This window comes from Pan troglodytes, chromosome 2 (assembly GCF_028858775.2).
Source record: "Pan troglodytes isolate AG18354 chromosome 2, NHGRI_mPanTro3-v2.0_pri, whole genome shotgun sequence".
Lineage (NCBI taxonomy): Eukaryota > Metazoa > Chordata > Mammalia > Primates > Hominidae > Pan > Pan troglodytes.
In genome coordinates, this window is record NC_086015.1 from 188,773,478 (window position 1) to 188,794,954 (window position 21,477).

The 21,477-nt window shown below is 40.5% G+C and overlaps 1 protein-coding gene across 11 annotated transcripts in view; it reads left to right on the forward strand.

The window, feature by feature from the left end:
* The window catches only part of SENP2 (SUMO specific peptidase 2), a 48,592-nt gene that overhangs the window by 15,593 nt on the left and 11,522 nt on the right, over window positions 1–21,477 (forward strand). For 5 of the 11 annotated variants that reach the window (XR_010155888.1, XM_003310158.5, XM_516925.7 and 2 more), the window contains 11 exons: window positions 304–437; window positions 850–916; window positions 2,663–2,753; window positions 8,213–8,381; window positions 11,135–11,238; window positions 13,510–13,604; window positions 14,466–14,517; window positions 15,202–15,265; window positions 16,430–16,606; window positions 19,343–19,474; window positions 21,159–21,362. Coding sequence is in view for 10 of the 11 variants with exons in the window: in XM_003310158.5 (XP_003310206.4) it covers window positions 304–437; window positions 850–916; window positions 2,663–2,753; window positions 8,213–8,381; window positions 11,135–11,238; window positions 13,510–13,604; window positions 14,466–14,517; window positions 15,202–15,265; window positions 16,430–16,606; window positions 19,343–19,474; window positions 21,159–21,362 (1,289 nt within the window). In the remaining variant the exon portion in view is untranslated. Of the gene's footprint in view, window positions 1–285; window positions 438–849; window positions 917–2,662; window positions 2,754–8,212; window positions 8,382–11,134; window positions 11,239–13,509; window positions 13,605–14,465; window positions 14,518–15,201; window positions 15,266–16,429; window positions 16,607–19,342; window positions 19,475–21,158; window positions 21,363–21,477 lie in introns of all 11 variants that reach the window. The other 6 variants (XM_054681305.2, XM_063807408.1, XM_054681302.1 and 3 more) reach the window with 4 other exon arrangements.

A 21,477-nucleotide genomic window follows, 5' to 3' on the forward strand; every position in this document is an offset into this window, starting at 1 on the left:
CTCAGGTGATCCTCCCACCTCAGCCTCCCAGGTAGCTGGGACTACAGGCGTGTGATACCATCCCCAGCTAATTTTTTCTACAAATGGGGTTTCTCCATGGTGGCCCAAGCTGGTCTGGAGCTCCTGGGCTCAAGCAATCCTCCCACCTCAGCCTCCCAAAGTGTTGGGATTACAGGTGTGAGCCACCACACCCAGCAAATAGAACTTTTGATAAAAATTGAGAGAGGCTCTTTCCAAGATATCATTTTATTTTTTAGCTGGAGGTTTATTACTTTATATTTACAGTTTGTTGACACTTTCTAGATTGCTTTATTCACCAAGTGAAAAACAGTCTCTACAATGCTGCCAGCTTATTTGGATTCCCATTCCAGATGACCACAAAGCCCATGGTAACTTCTGCTTGTAATGGAACACGGAATGTGGCCCCTTCAGGAGAGGTCAGTGGGGATGAGACTCCATTAGGAATACTGATCTTTATACTTAATCATTATATTTTAGAAAATTCTCTCTTCGAGAGTTAATGTGTATAATTACTTTTTTCCAGAAATATCTGTATCTTTATTAGCTGTGCTATAAAGGCCAAGAAATTAAAGGTTAATAAAATGAACATTTAAAACGTGTTTACAAAGAGCTAAATATTATTACATATGCTTTCTTATTTAAGGATATACAAAGAAACTAGAATTGTTATTTCTACATCATTTTGTGAGTCTTGACAAATTAAACCTTAGGTCTTATTGATGGTATCTCTTCTGTGAGCTACCTAAGAAAAAGTTATCTTTTCATAATAGAAAGTTACTTAGGTGACAAAATTTAGATGCTACAGAAGTGATTCTGTTTGATTTTAAGGTATTTTCGAACTCTTCATCTTGTGAACTGACAGGTTCTGGATCCTGGAACAACATGCTGAAACTGGGTGAGGTGGTCAAAAATATTTCTGTTTCCCCCTACCTCCTTCTGCCCATTTTTTCCCTACATTTTGAAAATATGAAAGGAAAACACTGATTTGAATTGGGATGAGAAAGACATTCTTTCTACCGTTCTAAAAAGCAAATAGCTTTTCTTCAGAATTGTTGTCTTTGAATGTACTGTTGTTTTTTGTTTGTATTATCAGTGTCCTCAATGTGACTTAGATCAAGGTCATATTAAAAAGGTTCATTCATTTAAAAAAAAACAAACAGGCAAAAACATTTCCTGAGAACTTACTCTGTGCCGGGTGCTGTGCTTAAGTTATCAAGAATAACAAAATAATAAAACCTTATTCCTGTCCTTTAGGAGTTCATCATCTAGTTGGGGAGCAGCCTTAGGTTCCCAGTTATCACAGTTTTATGGACTAGGGACTTCCATGTCATCCTTAGATCCTGAAGTGGAATTGTCATTATTATATATATGCACTATACAAAATGCTATGGTGGGGAAAAGTAGGAAGAAGCCAGAATCCTGCGAAATAGTTGTGATGTCTGCCACTCAGGAAGGCTTGTAAAGTTGCGGGGGAAGGAAGTTAAGGAAAATGAGCTTAGAGAAGTTGTAGGTTTAAAATTCAAAAGTGGAAGAAGTTAAGGAAATGATACAAGCCTTAGAGTTGTGCTTTTCAAACTGTTTTAAAAAGTACCTCTAGGAGTAGAGAAGAGCAAAGGAGAATAAATACATACCCCTGTGTCTGAGAAGCTAGTTCCTAAAAACTTGATATTTCTTTCTTTTTTTTTTTTTTTTGAGATGGAGTTTCGCCCTTGTTGCCCAGGCTGGAGTGCAATGGGGCGATCTCGGCTCACCACAACCTCCGCCTCCTGGGTTCAAGTGATTCTCCTGCCTCAGCCTCCCGAGGAGCTGGGATTACAGGCATGCGCCACCACCCTGGCTAATTTTGTATTTTTAGTAGAGACTGGGTTTCTCTGTGTTGGTCAGGCTGGTCTTGAACTCCCGACCTCAGGTGATCCGCCCACCTCGGCCTCCCAAAGTGCTGGGATTACAGGCGTGAGCCACTGCGCCCAGCCCAAAGATGATATTACTTTGAAGCCTTTTATTTCATTTAAAAAGTTAATATAAATTGAATTTTATCATCTGTTTGGAATATTTGTTTAGAATTGTTTACCATTAAGATTGACACATATGAAGGATGGTAGATTTGTGCCTGAGATGCTGGCACTACTGTGTTTCTGTGAGTTTTGTGTAGTCTAGTCAGAGAAGCCCAGGTATTCCTAGGGCAGGTTTCTTGTGTAAAGAGGTCCATAATCTGTTATCTGCAACCCCTGGGAGCCAGATGTGTTTAGGAATTCAGAATTTTTCATATTTTAGGTATGTTACCGGCCAAACGTACGGCTGGTTTGAATTTGAATAATTTACTCCAATTGATTAGATTACAGAGAGTTATAATCTTTGAGTTCTTCATGGCCTCTTAACAGTCCCATCAAGCAAAACAAGCAAAGCCTGCCAGTGAATTCTGTTATTACGTATCTGAGATCAAAAACAAACTAAGCCCTATTGCTTTCCTTTAACGTCTACAAAATTTGTGCTAGACTCCTGTGCTATTAATAGAAATTGAAAAACAAGATGTTGATTTAGCTCTATGATGTAGGTTGCTCACAGATTTTTTTTCTTTCCTTATGCAGACTGTTTGCAGGTGATTTTTCATTTCACAATTACAAATGCATTTTTTAAATAGGTAATAAATCTCCTAATGGAATAAGTGACTATCCAAAGATCAGAGTGACAGTTACCCGAGATCAGCCACGCAGAGTCCTGCCTTCCTTTGGGTAAGTGTTAAATTCTTTCTGTAAATGGAAACTTAGCATTTATTAGGTGCTCACTCTTGCTAGGCAGTCTCACTTTTGTTGTATTATGTAGTCCTGCTAAGCGCTCTGAGGTTAGTAACTTGCTGAATGTCATGCAGCCAGTGAGAGACTTGAACTTAGGAGTGTGTTATATTTTCTTTTCTTTTCTTTTTTTTGCGATGGAGTTTTGCTCTGTTTCCCAGGCTGGAGTGCATTGGTGCGATCTTGGCTCACTGTGACCTCTGCCTTCCAGGTTCAAGCAATTCTCCTGCCTCAGCCTCCTGAGTAGCTGGGATTACAGGCACCCCCACACCATGCCCGGCTAATTTTTGTATTTTTAGTAGATATGGGGTTTCGCTATGTTGGCCAGGCTGGTCTCGAACTCCTGACCTCAGGTAATCCGCCCACCTTGGCCTCCCAAAGTGCTGGGATTACAGGCATGAGCCACCGCACCGGGCCTTACGTTTTCTACTGTATTATATGCCCATAGCATCTGATTTTGAAAACTGTTTTAGAAAGAATTGCCACTTACTTTATTCTCAACTTAAAAATATAATTATGCATACAGAAAAGTGCTGAAATTATAAGTGTACGTGGCCTGGTTAGTTTTCATACACTGGTCATATCCATCAGTTGTAAAATGTTATTATTAATAGTTTTCTTCCTTCCCTTTGTAGAATTTTTATTGCTTGGACATTAGACCTTCTAGATTGATCTAATTTTCCCATACATTCTCTCCTTTTGTTGTTCTTGCTTTTTTTTTTTTTTTTTTTTTTTTGAGATGGGGTCTTGCTCTGTCACCCAGGCAGTTTTGTGGCTCAGTCTTGGCTCACTGCAGCCTCCGCCTCCTGGGTTCAAGCAATTTTCCCACCTCAGCCTCTTGAGTAGCTGGGCTTACAGGGGCGTGCCACCATGCCCAGCTATTTTTTGCATTTTTAGTAGAGACAAGGTTTCACCATGTTGGCCAGGCCAGTCTCGAACTCCTGACCTCAGGTAATCCACCCACCTCAGCCTCTCAAAGTGCTGGGATTACAGGCGTGAGCCACTGCGCGCGGCCTTCTTGCTCTTTTTAAAAACATTTTTTACTAATTCTTTTTTGACTGTCAGTTTTTAAGTTAGAAAAGTTCTCCCCCTGCCTATTCCCAGTGTTTTTTTTCTTTCTCTAAGCATCTTGTTCTTATAAGGATGCAAAATCTTTCCTTATCTCTCTAAAGCTGTTTATTATTTTAAAATATGTTTTGAGTGCTCCCTTCTGGTTTATGCCGTCTCCCTCTGTGTTTGTTTATTTTGATCTGATCTTTGAAGTTAGAGTCTTTATACAAGTACTTGGTACTCCTTGGCTATCCACTTATATTTAGGAATGAGAAACTAAAAACTAGCGCCCTCTGGAATTGAATAAATGGCTGATTATAGGGCTAGGAAAGAAAGTATAAAGTGAGTCTGAACATCTTGTGCCAGAAAGTAAAGGAGTGTTCAAAAACTGGGCATGCCACCCTGACAGAGGAGGAGATTTCAAAGGGGCTTTCACTGGCCAGATGGGATAATTTAAACATCAAAATGAATAAAGACAGGGACTCAGATGCTAATAAATAAATATATAGTGTCGAGGAGGGAAAGATCTTTATAGTAGAATGCCAACTAGTAAGTGTGGAAGGAATGATAAAATTAGAAAATCACCATTTTGTAACTGTCATGGTAATAACTGATATGGGAAGGAATCATCAATTGAGCCAAAACTAGTAAATACAAGTTTGCAGCCTGGCCAACATGGCGAGAAATCCCGTTTCTACTAAAAATAGAAAAATTAGCTAGGTGTGGTGGCACACACCTGTAGTCCCTGCTACTTGGGAGGCTGAGGCAGTAGAATTGCTTGAACCCGGAGGCAGAGGGTGCAGTGAGCTAAGATTACACCACTGCACTCCAGCCTGGGTGACAGAGTGAGACTCTGTCTTAAAAAAAAAAAAAGTTTGATGAGGCACTGGTATTTACATAAACTCAAAATATCTCCTTACACGTTACTTTTTTTTTTTTTTTTTTGGGATGGAGTCTTGCTCTGTCACCCAGGCTGGAGTTCAGTGGCATGATCTCGGCTCACTGCAACCTCTGCCTCCCGGGTTCAAGCGATTCTCCTGCCTTAGCCTCCTGAGTAGCAGGGACTACAGGGACACGCCACCACACCCAGCTAATTTTGTATTTTTGGTAGAGATGAGGTTTCACTATGTTGGCCAGGCTGGTCTCGAACTCCTGACCTCAGGTGATCCACCCGCCTTGGCCTCCCAAAGTGCTGGAATTACAGGCGTGAGCCACCACGCCCAGCCCACATTACTTATTACTTACAAAAGGAAAAATAAAGTGGAGAAGCACGACTGACACCACCTTAACCAAAAGATCAAAGTGAAGTTGCCAGCAGTTGGACAAACTGACATCATGGCATTCAAATGTATTGCATTGAGAAAGACATCATAACTAAATGCAGCATTCCTGCAAAAACGATAGACTCTAATCATGAGAAAGCTGGTTAAACTGAAATTAAGGTCCATTCTACAAAACCATAGGCCTGTATTCATTAAAAAGATAAAGAAAAGCTGAAAAATTGTTTCAGACTGAAGGAGATGAAAGATACCTGATAACTAAATGCGTGCAATGTGAGATCCTGGATTAGATTTTAGATGGGACAAAATTGCTATGAAGGTTATTTTTTAATAGCTTTAGAGATATTTGAATACGGGCTACATATTACATTGTACTATTGCAAAAGTTCCTGAATTTGGTAATTATATTGTGGTTATATAAGAGATGCCCTTGTTCTTAGGAGATACACAGTTAGTCAGGGGTGAACTTATTCTCTAAGCATTTAATGCTGTTTCCCTGTAAGCACTGCTTAGGTGCATTGTCCACATTTTGAAATGTTGGTTTTCATTTTCATTCAATTTAAAATATTTGCTAGGCTGGGTGTGGTGGCTCACACCTGTAATCCCAGCACTTTGGGAGGCTGAGGTGGGCAGATCACTTGAGGTCAGGAGTTTGAGACCAGCCTGGCCAACATGGTGAAACCCCATCTCTACTAAAATACAAAAATTAGCTGGCCATGGTGGCACACACCTGTAATCCCAGCTACTTGAGAGGCTGAGGGAGGAGAATCACTTCAACCCGGAAGGCAGAGGTTGTAATGAGCTGAGATTGGGCCACTGCGCTCCAGCCTGGGTGACACAGTGAGACACCGTCTCAAAAAAATAAATAAATAAATAAGTAAATAAATATTTTCTAATTTCTATTTTACTTCCTCTTTGACCTGTGATTTAGAAGGATAGAAATATGTTGTTTAATTTCCAAATATTTGGGACTTTGCAGATATCTGTTATTGATTTCTAGTTTAATTCTATTATGGTTAGAGAATATGCTTTGTATGATTTCGTTTCTTTTAAGTTTTTTAATGTTTGTTTTCTGGCCTAGAGTATGGTCCAGTTGGATGATGTTCCATGTACACTTGAAAAGAATGCATATTCTGCTGTTGTTGGGTAGAATGACCTAAATGTCAGGTCAGGTTGGTTGATAATATTTTACAGGTGTTAGTGATTTTTCTGTCAACTTTTTTATTGATTGACGAGTCAGGAATTGAGTTTTCTACCACAATTGTGGATTTCTCTATTTCTCCTTCAGCTTTGCTAGTTTTTGCTCCATGTTTTTTTGTCTCCATATATTTTGAAGCTCTATTAGGCAAATAACCTGACCTAGATTCACCAGTTGTCATTCTGTTACATTTGCTTTCTCATTCTCTCATATATACATATTGTTTTGAACCATTTAAGAGTCTTTGATTCATGTCCCTTTAATCCTAAATACTTGAGTCTGTTTATTTTTTTTCTTTTCTTTTTTTTTTTTGAGATGGAGTCTTGCTCTGTCTCCCAGGCTGGAGTGCAGTGCTGCAATCTCGGCTCCCTGCAACCTCCGCCTCCTGGGTTCAAGCAATTCTCCTGCCTCAGCCTCTCGAGTAACTGGGACTACAGGCATGCACCACCACGCCCAGCTAATTTTTGTATTGTTGGTAGAGTTGGGGTTCCACCATGTTGGCCAGGCTGGTCTTGAACTCCTGACCTCGTGATCCACCCGCCTCAGCCTCTCAAAGTACTGGGATTACAGGCGTGAGCCACCGCGCCTGGCCGAATCTGTTTATTTCTTAAGAATAAGGGCATTCAAGACTGGGCGTGGTGGCTCACGCCTGTAATCCCAGCACTTTGAGAGGCTGAAGCGCGTGGATCATCTGAGGTCAGGAGTTGGAGACCAGCCTGGCCAACATGGTGAAACCCCATCTCTACTTAAAATACAAAAAATTAGCCGGGCGTGGTGGCAGGCACCTGTAACCCCAGCTACACGGGAGGCTGAGGCAGGAGAATTGCTTGAACCTGGGAGGTGGAGGTTGCAGTGAGCCGAGATCGTGCCATTGCACTCCTGCCTGGGGGACAAGAGTGAAACTTCGTCGAAAAAAAAAAGAATAAGGGCATTCACTTACATGATCATGGATTACCAACATCAGGAAATTAACATGGATATAATACTATTATGTAATCTACAGGTCTTATTTAAATTTTTCTCTTATAGCTTTTTCTTTTTCCTAATACAGGATCCAGTGCAGGATTGTGTATTGCACATAGTTTTCATGTCTCTTTGATCTACTTTATTCTGCAACAACTCCTTGCCCTTTCTTTGTGTTCATTGGCATTAATATTTTAATTTTGTCTGATATTTACTGATGATTTGTTTCAGATTATGCCTTTTTTTTTTTTTTTTTGAAACACCACATAAGTGATATTCATTTCAAAAGCATCACCCAAGGAAGGAGGGGCATGATGTCAGTTTGTTGCATTGTTGGTAATGGCAGGAAAGGCAGATTTGTCACCAGCAGCTGTGACTGGGTGGGAATTCCAGGCTTCAGTTCCTTTAGTGTTTATTAATTTAGCATTCAGCAGATATTTATTGAGGGCCTTTTGGCTTAGACCCTGTACTAAGATAACAGTGGTGAAAGGATGTAATCTCTTTTCATGGAATTTAAAGTTTAGTGTGGAATATAGACATTAAACAAACAATCACACCAATAATGAATTTCAGTGGTTCCAGGTGACTAAAGGAAAAATGCAGTATCAGAAGGAGTATATGCAATAGGAGAGCTAAATCTAGAGTTGGGGTTGGAAATGGGCATGAAGAGGAAGGCAGAGACTCTCTTTGTGTGGCAGCTGTAGTTTAGAAACAGACATTCCATAGTGGAATGCTGCGGTGCCCTGTGCTCTAGGGATAGATCTAACTTTTGCATAATTGTACTTGTCTGACTTGCCAGGAGTAAGCTTGACCTAAAGCAACTTAATCACAGGATGGTCTGGGAGCTTAGATTCCAGCAATTTAAGCAGCTTGGTGATACTTTTTTTCTTTTTTTTTCTGTTGCTCAGTTTTACTTTGAACTCAGAAGGCTATAATAGAAGACCAGGTGGCCGTCGCCATAGCAAAGGTAATCCAGAGAGTTCTTTAATGTGGAAACCTCAGGAACAGGCTGTAACAGAGATGATTTCTGAAGAGAGTGGCAAGGGTCTGAGGCGTCCCCATTGTACTGTGGAGGAGGTAAGCCTTTTCAGCTTGATTTCTTTAAAAAAAATTTTACAGCTCTTCCCAAGAATGCTGCCTAGAGACACTCAGAATGGTTCAACGTTTGACATACCATTGTAGGTTTTCCTACAATACAGCCTCCAACAAAATGAGGCTGTCTTAAACCCAGATGCACCAAAAATCTGCATGCGGCATGTGCCCAGGCAGACTTTGAGGGGTTCGTGCTATGAGACCTAAAGTTCTTATGAGATTGTCCAGATCACATTAGCAAGGCCTATAGCGGCCACGTGTGCTCAGTGAGTCTGTGACAGGATCAAGCATGTTGCTTATCGAGGAGCAGAAAATCGTTGTGAAAGTATTGAAGGCACAGACACAGAGTCAGACAGCTAAATTTAAAAATGAAACTTTTTTCAGTAATAAAAATTAAAAGACTAAAAAGAATTTTTAATGAATATTTTTGGGAGCAAATAATATATCTACTATGTTATATATTTCTTTTTTCCTTTTTTTTTTTGAGACAGAGTGAGACTCTTGTCACCCATGCTGGAGTGCAGTGGTGCCGTCTTGGCTCACTGCAACCTCTGTCTCCCACGTTCCAGTATATGTTACATATTTCAAAAGGTACTAAAGTATGTACGGTAACTAAATTTCTCAGACTCCCTTCCATACCTGGCTTCCACCACCATGTTTACTTCTAAGCAAGTAACCTCTGATACCTATATGTATTCTTCTATAGATATTCTATATAAATATAGTTTAGTCAATTTTTAGATGTGGTTATTTTTATTATAAGGAAGAAAAAAGAGTCATATTAGGAAGAGATAAGATTAGATTCTTTTTTTTTTTTTTTTTTTTTTGAGACAGAGTTTTGCTCTTGTTGCCCAGGCTAGAGTGCAATGGCGCGATCTTGGCTCACTGCAGCCTCCACCTGCCAGGTTCAAGTGATTCTCCTGCCTCAGCCTCCCAAGTAGCTGGGATTACAGGCATTGCCACCATGCCTGGCTAATTTTTTGTATTTTTAGTAGAGATGAGTTTTCACCATGTTGGCCAGTCTGGTCTCAAACTCCCGACCTCAGGTGATCCACCTACCTCAGCCTCCCAAAGTGCTGGGATTACAGGCATGAGCCACTGAGACTGGCCAAGATTAGATTCTTTTTGGGTACCTGAATTAGTCTAACTTGCTTTTTTAAAAAAAATTTACCAAGTTATTTTTTTATATATAGAGATGGGATCTCGCTATGTTGTCCAGGCTAGTTTCAAACTCGTGGGCTCAAGTGATCCTCCAGCGTCAGCCTCCCAGAGTGCTGGGATTACAGGCGTTAGCCACCGCGTCCAGCCATAACTTGTTTCTTTTTATAAATTTTAGTAACTGTGACTAAGGAAGGGAAGTAAATGGTGCGCATCTCTGCTTTTTCCTTCACCTTTCAGAACACTCAGCATGATGAAGAGTCAATCTTTTTACTTTCCTTTTGAGGTTTTCCTTTATTCCAGGAAAATTTAGAATTATTCCTGTATCTGGCACTCCCAAGGACCATCTGCTATTTCACTTGCCAACAGTTTTCTGAGCCACTTGTTTAATTTAGTTCATCAAAGAAATATTTATTGGGGTCCCAGGTACTGTGCTAGTTGTACTGTGCTAGCAATTCAAGATTAAATGAAATGTGGTTTCTGCCCTCTACGAGCTTATACATAAATAGTTGCTACTTGATAAGCAGGCAGAGAGAGAGTAATGGACCATATCCCTGAAAGGGGTTTTAAGATGAGGTGTTAAATGTTTCAGTCTCTTAGATGAGAAATCAGAAATGGGACTGAGCCAGTATCTACAGGGGAATATGCAGAAGATATACTCTAGAAATATTGGTAGGTAGTATTAGCAAGGACGTTATCTGTTGATTAAGTGTGATCTAAAGTAGATAGAAGGGTCTGAGTCCCAGATTTCAGTTTTGGGAATCACTATGTGTCACTTACCAAGATAACCCTATGTTTATGGGGAAGATGATGACTCCAGTCTTGGACATTGTTTAAACTCCCTGTGAAACCCACAAGAAAACCTCTCCTGGAAGCTCGTGGATATATGTGATGGAAATTTTGAGGAGACACATTTCTGAATCTTTAACCTATTGGTGTTATTTAAATCAAGGGAGCTGATGAGATTATTCAGGGAAGGAATGTAGTGCAAGAAGAGATACGGGCAAACCATCAGTATGATGTAGGCAGAAGGAATAATCTGCAGTGGAGACAGAGAAAAAAGAATCAGAAGAGCTTATTGTCTAGGAAAGCAAGGCAGGTCAGCAGGGTGAAATGCTGAAGAGAGATCAAGTAACATAAGGACTGGAAAAGTGTCTATTAAATGTAGCCATAGAGGTTACTGGTGATGTTGGTGAGGCCAATTCATTTTGGAAACTGTATATTCTCGTTATGCAAGCAGATGATTTCTGCTGAGTTTTTTTGTAGTTAACCTAATTCTGTTCAACCCAGTTCTGTCAAAAACCTAGATGCCATCAGAATTTAGCAGGTAACATGAATAAAGTGGGCTGGAGAGCAGTGGCCCATCTAAATGAGATAGCCCTACATATAGATTGTGGATTCAGTTGATCAAAGGAGGCTAGATTTTTTTATTTTTAAAAAATGTATAAAGTTAATAATTAATTCAAAGAAATATTAAAAACATAGTGCTGGCAAATAAAACACACCTATGGTTTACATTTGGCCTTTTAATTATAAATTTAATGTGCTGGTACTTATCTAACATGCTTTCTTTTATTTAGGGTGTTCAAAAAGAGGAAAGAGAGAAGTACCGAAAGTTATTGGAACGACTTAAAGAAAGTGGTCATGGAAACTCTGTCTGTCCTGTAACTTCAAATTATCACAGGTGACAGTGAGCTAACAGATAATGCTTTGCTAGGCATCTTTTTTTTGTTTGTTTTTGGAGAAAGTATTGGTGGGAAGGTCTTTACTGAAAGAAGAGGTCAACCCTGAGAGAACTAGCTCTGTCATTTGCCTGGATATTTATCTAGTAATGGATAATATGTAACAGTGGTTTTGCAAAGTAAAATTTTATGTTACCTTTAGGACCTTTTGTTCAAGTAAACTTTTACTTGAAACTCTTATATAAAAAAAGTGGATCACTGGTTGAAGTAGGGCTCCCAACAGGCAGAGAGTTTCTTCAACCTCCCCAGCATACATTTCCCACAATCTCTCTCTCTACCTCCCTTCCCCACCCCACTCCTGCCCCTCTCTCCATTTCTCCCATCTCCCTTCCTTCCTTCCTTTCTGCTTCACCTCCTCCCGGTCTTTCTTTTTGTCTTTTTTCCTTCCCCCTGCCTCACCCCTACCCCATGAGACATACCTAGTCCCTGCGGCATCATAGAGATTGAATCTTAGCACATTTGGAAACCCACTAGAGACAAGATTAAAGTCTCCCAGGTCATAACAATTTTCCTTATAGGACAGCTTGTTAATTAAATAATGATTTAAGCAAATATTAATAGATGAGAGTGGCAGAAGGAAGTGATATTTGGCCTTGTATTTGCCTGTGAAAGGAGGACAAAAACTGTGTGAGCTCAGGATTGAGGTACACTAGGTAATTCTAACAAGTGGTGTGAGAAAACACAGGGATCCCAGAAATTATATAATAGCAAATCGAAGATTAAAAAGTCACAGAATACTATCTAGCTTTTTTTTTTTTTTTTTTTTTTTTTGAGATGGAGTTTCACTATTGTTGCCCAGGCTGGAGTGCAGTGACGCAATCTCAGCTCACTGCAATCTCTGCCTCCTGGGTTCAAGTGATTATCCTGCCTCAGCCTCCTGAGTAGCTGGGATTACAGGCGTCCACTGCCACGCCCAGCTAACTTTTTGTATTTTTGGTAGAGATGGGGTTTCACCATGTTGGCCAGGCCGGTCTCGAACACCTGATCTCAGGTAGTCCACCTGCCTCAGCCTCCCAGAGTGCTGGGATTACAGGCGTGAGCCACCGCACCCGGCCTACTATCTAGCTTTTGAATGCAGAAATAACAGATTGTTTGCGAATAATCAGTTGTGAACTTTAAAAAAAAATTCTTTTGGTTTAGTCAGAATGTCAGTATTTTCTCCATTTTGACCAGCCATATGTTGGAAACAGCAGTATGTTTAACGAACTCTTAGCTTTGTCATGTTGGCGAAACCCTCAAACTATTTTTGCTTTTTAAAGTTGCTGCTTTGGCTGGGCACAGTGGCTCACACCTGTAATCCCAGCACTTTGGGAGGCCGAGGTGGACGGATCACGAGGTCAGGAGATCAAGATCATCCTGGCTAACACGGTGAAACCCCATCTCTACTAAAAAATACAAAAAATTAGCTGGGCTACTCGGGAGGCTGAGGCAGGAGAATGGCGTGAACCCGGGAGGCGGAGCTTGCAGTGAGCAGAGATTGTGCCACTGCACTCCAGCCTGAGCTACAGATCGAGACTCCGTCTCAAAATAAATAAATAATTAAAGTTCCTGCTTTTGGCTGGGTGTGGTGGCTCACACCTGTAATCCCAGCGCTTTGGGAGGCCGAGGCAGGTGGGTCACTGGAGGTCAGGACTTCGAGACCAGCCTGACCAACATGGCGAAACCCCATGTCTACTAAAAATACAAAAATTAACCAGGCGTAGTGGTGTGTGCCAGTAATCCCAGCTACTTGGGAGGCTGAGGCAGGAGAACCACTTGAACCTGAGAGGTAGAGATTTCAGTGAGGCCATGATCACACCACTGCACTCCAGCCTGGGCGACAGTGCGAGACTCCGTCTCAAAAAACAAAAAGTTCTTGCTTTTAATGTATTGTTTCAGGATCTATTTAAATATATAGCTTAAAAAGTTTTTTATCTTTTAATCTGAGTTTTATCACACTGAGATTTTTCAGTTAGTGCATCACTGGGGATTCAGAACCTCTGATTTTACAAACAGAGAAACTGGAGGTTAGGTAACCTGGCTGAAATATTATTAGAATCATGATTAGACTCCTTTTATCCTAGTCCCACATAGTTGCTTCCTTTCTGTTGTAATTTGATATAATAGTGTAATCAATCACCCCTATTTGGAGAAGCTTGCTGGACAGAGATAATGCATATTAATGGTAGACTTTGCTTTTGTATCTGATCTCCCTCACTTTTTGTGTTTCTAAGTTCTCAAAGAAGTCAGATGGACACATTAAAGACCAAAGGCTGGGGGGAAGAGCAAAATCACGGAGTCAAAACAACTCAGTTTGTTCCAAAACAATGTGAGTTCCCAGATTTAGCCTTGTCTTAATATATTGACCTTAGTTCATGTTACAGTGTTCATATGAGGTAGAAAATTGACATTCAAGTGTAGATGGTGTACCAAAATACTGTCAAATCTCACAGCATTGGGCCGGGCGCGGTGGCTTACGCCTGCAATCCCAGCACTTTGGGAGGCCAAGGCAGGTGGATCACCTGAGGTCAGGAGTTCAAGACCAGCCTGGCGAACATGGTAAAACCCCATCTCTACTAAAAATACAAAAATTAGCCAGGCGTGGTGGCACTTGCCTGTAATCCCAGCTACTCAGGAGGCTGAGGAAGTAGAATTGCCTGAACCTGGGAGGTAGAGGTTGCAGTGAGCCAAGATCACGCCACTGCACTCCAGCCTGGGTGACAGTGAGACTCTGTCTCCAAAAAAAAACAAAAACCTCACAGCATTGACTGGGGCTTATCTAGGAATTTAGTAGAAAAGCTGTTTCAGGGTGAAGTAGATTCATAACATGGCTCTGGATTATTATTCCTAAGCTGCTAGATAGTAGCAACTATTTTGTGAGCTGAAATTTTATTATATTCCTTATATAACAATTTCCTTATATTTCTCCACTTACTGTCCACTAAATGACAGCTTACCAGATAAGCAGATATCACTCAGTTTATAGTAAAGATTATATTTAAACAGCAAAGATATGTATGCATTTTTTTAGGCAACTTAGTATATAGGGAGGCTAGTGTCTTTGGAATTCACTGTAGCATTTCAATGTAGAGGAATGTCTTGATGTTGTGGAAACTCTGTAAGCTGAAATTCTGACTATATTATTCATCGATGAAGGAAACATTTAATCTTTTCTTTACCATCCTCACAGATAGACTTGTTGAAACAAGGGGACCTCTATGTTCATTGAGAAGTGAAAAGAGGTACGTACATTCAGTTCATTCTACACTTTGTTTTAATATATATTTTCTTACTTTATAAGCTGTATTTATGAGTAAGCAGTTCTGAGGAATTGTGAACTCTCTTGAGTTCTGGTAGTTGGTCAGCATATAGGGTAGATAGGTAGCTAGCTGTTGTGTCAGATGCCCACCCTAGCCTGGTGGGTTGGGGGGTGCCCCTTATCTCCCAGGCGTCAGGGGTTGGGAGAAACACATGCTTCTTAGATGGGAGTTTGGTTGGAGTGGGGATGTCTAGTGTCAGTGCCTTTAGGATAGGAACAGTAAAGGCAGCTCTGCATGCTTTAGGATTTTGGGATGATGGTTTATAGCAGAGTTTGTAAACTATGGCCCATGGGCCAAATCTGGTCTACTTGCCTATTTTTGTATAGTAAATTTCTATTGGAACATGCGAATTCATTTACATACTGTCTGGCTGCTTTTAAATTACAGTGGTAGAGTTGCCACGATGTGCCCAAGACCATAAAACCTGCAAAGCCTAAAATACTGTCTGTTCCTTTTCAGAAAAGTTCGTTGACTCCTGGTTTAGAGTATTATGTAAACTCAACACAATTTTTATGTACAAATTATGAAATCTTATTTCTAAAACTAGGATGTACTAGGTTTGAATCATCTAGCAGAAGTCTATCATCTCTCAATTTTTTTCCTTAGGTGTTCAAAGGGGAAAATTACTGATACAGAGAAGATGGTCGGAATCAGATTTGAAAATGAAAGTGTAAGTAAAAATCCTAGTTACATTTGATATCTGTTTACTTATGTAACTTATGTTTTGGTGCCCATGAAAAGCAAGAAAAAGTATATATATATAACTTTGATTGTTAATTCTGTTGTTTTTCTTTAAAAAAGCAGCAAGCCAGCCAGTCACAGTGGCTCATGCCTGTAATCCCAGAACTTTAGGAGGCGAAGGCAGAAGGATCACTTGAGCCCAGGAGTTTGAGACCAGCCTGGGCAACATAGTGAGACTGTCACCACAAAAAAAATTAAAAGTTAGCCAGGCATGGTGGCATGTCTGTAGTCCCAGCTACTTGGGAAGCTAAGGTGGGAGGATTGCTTGAGCCCAGGAGGTCAAGGCTGCAGTGAGCTGTGATCACACCATAGCACTCCAGCCTAGGTGACAGAATGAGACTCTGTCTCAAAAAAAAAAAAAAAAAAAAAAAAAAAAAAGGCAGGAAGCATTGAAAATACACAACTTTTTTCTTCCTTGTGAGTTGTTGGAGTTTTGCCTCTGTACAGTAGCCACCTTTGTTTATGAGAGACCAATCTGCCTCCATACCAACATGTTACCTACATTTTATGGCTTCTTAGGGAGAATTTCTTAAAAATCATACATCTCTGGAAAGAGATGATATGTTCTGGGTTGCTGGCAGAATTCTATTTGTTTACTACAATTGTGGTTATATAGGTGTTCATTCAAATTAAGTGGTACATTAATGTTTTGTGCATTTTCTGTAATATAAAATGACTTTTTTCAAGGATAAACTAGAACCAAGTTGAGTTACTATAAAGATAGTAGGGATTTATTCTGAGTGATGGGATTGTGGGTCATATTTTTTGCTGTTTAAAACTTTCATAATATCTTTTAAACATACTAATTTTAATTGTGATAGTAGAACTGAAAATACTTTTCTTGCTACTTCCAGGGAAGGTGGTGAGTGTTCTGTTTGATGGTTCATAACTGAGGGTCCTGTGAGGCCTAGGTCTGGAGCTTTTTTTGCTCCCCCTTGCAGGGACAGACAGATAGGGTAAATCTACTCACTTGGGGGATTTGCTAATTCTCTTTTCTTTCACATTAGTGGCAGTTTTATATTTCATGTGTAATCTGTGTTTATATTTGCAAGTATCAAACATGTCAGTAGAATTTAGATAATTTTTTGATCAGAGGAGGGGATACCAACTGGAGCCTGACCTATCAGAAGAAGTGTCGGCCCGACTCCGCCTGGGCAGTGGAAGTAATGGCTTACTCAGGAGGAAAGTGTCAATAATTGAGACAAAGGAAAAGACTTGCTCTGGCAAAGAGAGGGACAGAAGAACGGACGATCTCCTTGAACTTACAGAGGTATTGTTCTTTGTATTGATCCTAAAAAGAGGCATGTCTTTAAATAACCTCAGTTATTCTAACTTGAATGTTTTGTTTTGAGGACTTTCTCCAGGCTAGGGGTGAATATATGAAAACAGGTCCATGGTCTGTTGATTCACTTTGACTACATTGATCTTTAGTGAGGCATGATCATTAGTGGCCTAAGGGATCAGATTGATATTCAGCAAATGGGGAGTCAACACAATCATCTCATATCTTGGAATACAACAGATTCTTTGTAAATTCTAACCTTCAAATATGTTGAGTTATATAGTATGGGTTTGGCATTAAGAATAAGTTCATTGCATTTTTTTTGAAAGTTATTATAGTTTACTAAAATGCCCCCTTTGTTGATTATTGCATTTGAAAATGGTAAAAACTTACAGAACATAAAGAATGAAGGTAGTTAAAATTCTTATTTTAAAGATGTGCCCACATCTTGGCTTCCTCCACAACGTTGCCCTAGTAGGCAAATCTCTTGAATACTTACTGTTAAATTGGGCATGCAGGTGGAGAGAGAGATCCATAAAATAGTGAAGCTGTGTGCAGTGGGAAGCAGCATATATTTAGAAGAAAATCATTTCTTTTTTTTGAGACAGAGTTTCGCTCTTGTTGCCCAGGCTGGAGTGCAATGGCGCGATCTTGGCTCACTGCAACCTCTGCATCCTGGGTTCAAGTGATTCTCCTGGCTCACCCCCCTAGTAGCTGGGATTACAGGCACCTGCCACCATGCCCAGCTAATTTTTGTATTTTTAGTAGAGACTGGGTTTCACCATGTTGGCCAGGCTGGTCTCGAACTCCTGACCTTAGATGATCTACCCACCTCGGCCTCCCAAAGTGCTGGGATTATAGGCGCAAGCCACTGCCCCCGGCCTAGAGGAAAATAATTTCTATTGGGTTTATAGATTTAGTTTTGTATCTTAAATAATGCATTTATCTGCATAATTCTTTAGTATGATGAAGCCATTTATTCCATAAGGAGTCAATTGCTAGACTGCTGGGTGGTTTCCAAGTTTCTGCCTGTTTGCTTATTCTCTTCATGTCAAAAAGGATGGTATGACCCCTTAGATGTCCTAATCTTATTTTGATGTTTTATTTATTTATTTATTTTTGAGATGGAGTCTCGCTCTGTTGCCAGGCTGGAGTGCAGTGGCACAATCTCAGCTTACTGCAACCTCTGCCTCCCAGGTTCAAGTGATTCTTCTGCCTCAGCCTCCTGTGTAGCTGGGACTACAGGCGCGTGCCACCACGCCCAGCTAATTTTTGTATTTTTAGTAGAGATGGGGTTTCACCATGCTGGCCAGGCTGGTCTCGAACTCCTGACCTCATGATCCACCCGTCTTGGCTTCCCAAAGTGCTGGGATTACAGGCGTGAGCCACCACACCCAGCCTATTTTGATGTTTTAAAAGTTTAAAGGCGAGAATGGGCGTGGTGGCTCACGCCTGTAATCCCAGCACTTTGGGAAGCCAAGATGGGCAGATCATGAAGTCAGGAGTTTGAGACCAGCCTGGCCAGCATGGTGAAACCCTGTCTCTACTAAAAATACAAAAAAATAGCTGGCATGGTGGTGTGCACCTGTAATTCCAGCTAATCAGGAGACTGAGGCATGAAAATTGCTTGAACCTGGGAGGCAGAGGTTGCAGTGAACTGAGATCATGCAGCTGCATGCACTCCAGCCTGGGTGACAAAGTGAGAATCTGTCTCAAAAAAAAAAAAAAAAAAAAAAAAGGGCCAGGCTGGTGGCTCACACCTGTAATCCCAGCACTTTGGGAGGCCGAGATGGGCAGATCACAAGGTCAGGAGATCGAGACCATCCTGGCTAACACAGTGAAACCCCGTCTCTACTAAAAATACAAAAAATTAGCTGGGCGTGGTGGCGGGCGCCTGTCGTCCCAGCTACTCGGGAGGCTGAGGCAGGAGAATGGCGTGACCCCAGGAGGCGGAGCTTGCAGTAAGCCGAGATGGCGCCACTGCACTCCGGCCTGGGAGACTGAGCGAGACGCCGTCTCCAAAAAAAAAAAAAAAAGTTTAAAGTGGAAATCAGGAGTTTACTATTATGAAGGGAGCAAAGTCCAGGAAATTAGATGCACCTGGGTTCAAATCTTCATTCTACCTTTTAATAATTATATGACTTTGAATATGTAAAATAAATTCTCTGGGTTTCAATTTTCTTCTCTATAAAATGGTAATAATGTCTTCCTCACTAATATGGATCAATGATGTGCTTCAAGCATCTAACACCATGTTTGACTCATAGTGGTTAATATGTAGTAGTAGGAAAATTGAGAGTATACTTTAGATGTAAATATTATTATTAAATTATTGTTTCCACAAGCTAATAAGTGAACCAGGATTTGTTGTAAGTATTACTTACAACAAATAAGTAAGGCTGCTTTGTAGTTATAACTTAAAATATTTTCAGGGCTGGTGCAGTGGCTCATGCCTATAATCTCAGCACTTTGGGAGGCCAAGGCAGGTATTGCTTGAGCCCAGGAGTTTGCAACCAACTTGGGCAATATAATGAGGCCCCATCTCTATCACTAAAAATAAGAAAAAAAGTTTTCCTACTGTAGTTTAGTAGGTCTTTGATAGTATATTTTTCTCAAGAGTCAGGTGTTGCCGAGATGAAAAACTTTTTTCAGTCTTGGAGTTTTCAATAACTGATAATGAATGGTTCTATATTAAAATAGCAACTTCTGAACTTTCTAATTCAGGACATGGAAAAGGAAATCAGTAATGCCCTAGGCCATGGCCCACAGGATGAAATCCTAAGTAGTGCTTTCAAATTGCGAATTACTCGAGGAGATATTCAGACATTAAAGAACTATCACTGGCTCAATGATGAAGTAAGTTGTATTCCCTCCCCCTTTTGGCTATCATTAAGTTTATTTATTTATTATCTATAATCAAAGTGACTCCTACCCAGTTATAATGGGTTGGTAAAGCAACTCTTAGTTATAATTAAAACAAAAACATTTTAAATCTTAAAAAGATGGTTAGTTCTGATTTTCTGCCTTTCATTAGCGATGTTTCCCTTTTCTGCGTCTGTATTTTATTGCATCCACCACTTCGTTTACTGGTCTTCAATAAACCCTGGGTACAGCTGATAAACGGGAGGAAGCAGCAAGTGATACTGTATTTTAGGTGAATTCTTATAGTAGCTATTTTTTTGTTTTTGTTTTTTGGTTTTGTTTTTGAGACAGAGTTTTGCTCTTGTTGTCCAGGCTGGAGTACAATGGCGCAATCTTGGCTCAGCGCAACCTCCACCTCCTGGGTTCAAGCAGTTCTCCTACCTCAGTCTCCCAAGTAGCTGGGATTACAGGCATGCGCCACCATGCCTGGCTAATTTTGTATTTTTAGTAGAGACAGGGTTTCTCCATGTTGGTCAGGTTGGTCTCAAACTCTGGACCTCAGGTGATCCGCCCGCCTTGGCCTCCCAAAGTGCTGGGATTACAGGCGTGAGCCACCGTGCCTGGCCTGTTTTATTTTTTGAGTAATAAAGGGATATATTGATCACTATATACTATGTGTATTTTTCTTTGAGTGATAGCTGAAAAATTTTGCCTAACTTGTCATCTTGTATCCTTAATACATTTAGCAAAAGCTAACTCTTAAGTTCTTTGACAGTTTTCTGGTGGGTTCTTCCCCGAACTGCTTAGCCCCTGCATGTTCTCTCTTTGAGGGAAGTCCCCTATGACTAGTTACTTATAAACACATTCTTTGAAAACAGGAATGTTTTGTTTTACATTATAAATGTAATTTGTTTATCGTAGAACATTTGGAAAATACAGGAAAAGTAAAAAATACTGCTGTTCAAAAGTACCACCACTCAGCCGGGCGCGGTGGCTCACGCCTGTAATCCCAGCACTTTGGAAGGCTGAGGCGGGCGGATCACGAGGTCAGGAGACCGAGACCACCCTGACTAACACGGTGAAACCCCGTCTCTACTAAAAATACAAAAAAATTAGCCAGGCGTGGTGGCGGGTACCTGTAGTCCCAGCTACTCAGGAGGCTGAGGCAGGAGAATGGCGTGAACCCGGGAGGCAGAGCTTGCAGTGAGCCGAGATCGCGCCAGTGGACTCCAGCCTGGGCGACAGGGCAAGACTCCGTCTCAAAAAAAAAGTATCACCACTCAGAGATAAATAAAATGTTATTATTTTGGTGTATGTCCTTCCAGTTAATATTTTAAAATTGAAGTCTAATTTATATGTAGTAAAATTCACTTACTGTTAATCTTTCTGCGCATTTTTGGTGTGATACAGTTATGTAGATCTTTCCATTATTGCACAGACTTTCTTCCTGGATTCCTTCTTCTGGCTGTTAAGTGTTACTCACATGCCTTAAAAGTACAGTTTCATTTCATGTGTCCCATTTTGCACTGATCACTTTTTTCCCTGTCTTCTACTATAGACAGTCTTTTTATCCTCTTCTTTAGTACCTTACCTTTGAATTCATCCTTATTCAGGTAGAAATTTAGTTGTGATAATATGTTTGCCATGTTCCAGCTTTTGCTCCCTTGGTATTTTGTAGGTCATTAATTTTTACATGAATCTTCTGGTGGAAAGAAATAAAAAGCAAGGCTATCCAGCACTTCATGTATTCAGTACTTTCTTCTATCCTAAATTAAAGTCTGGGGGTTACCAAGCAGTGAAACGATGGACCAAAGGGGTAAATCTCTTTGAACAAGAAATTATTCTGGTGCCTATTCATCGGAAGGTACATTGGAGCCTGGTGGTGAGTAGAGAGGGTTAATGGTTAATTGTTGGACTTGGATAAAGACCATTTTAAAAAAATAATGCTGCCTTTTTCTGCCCTGTGTATAGAGGCCAATAGTATATATTATAAGCAT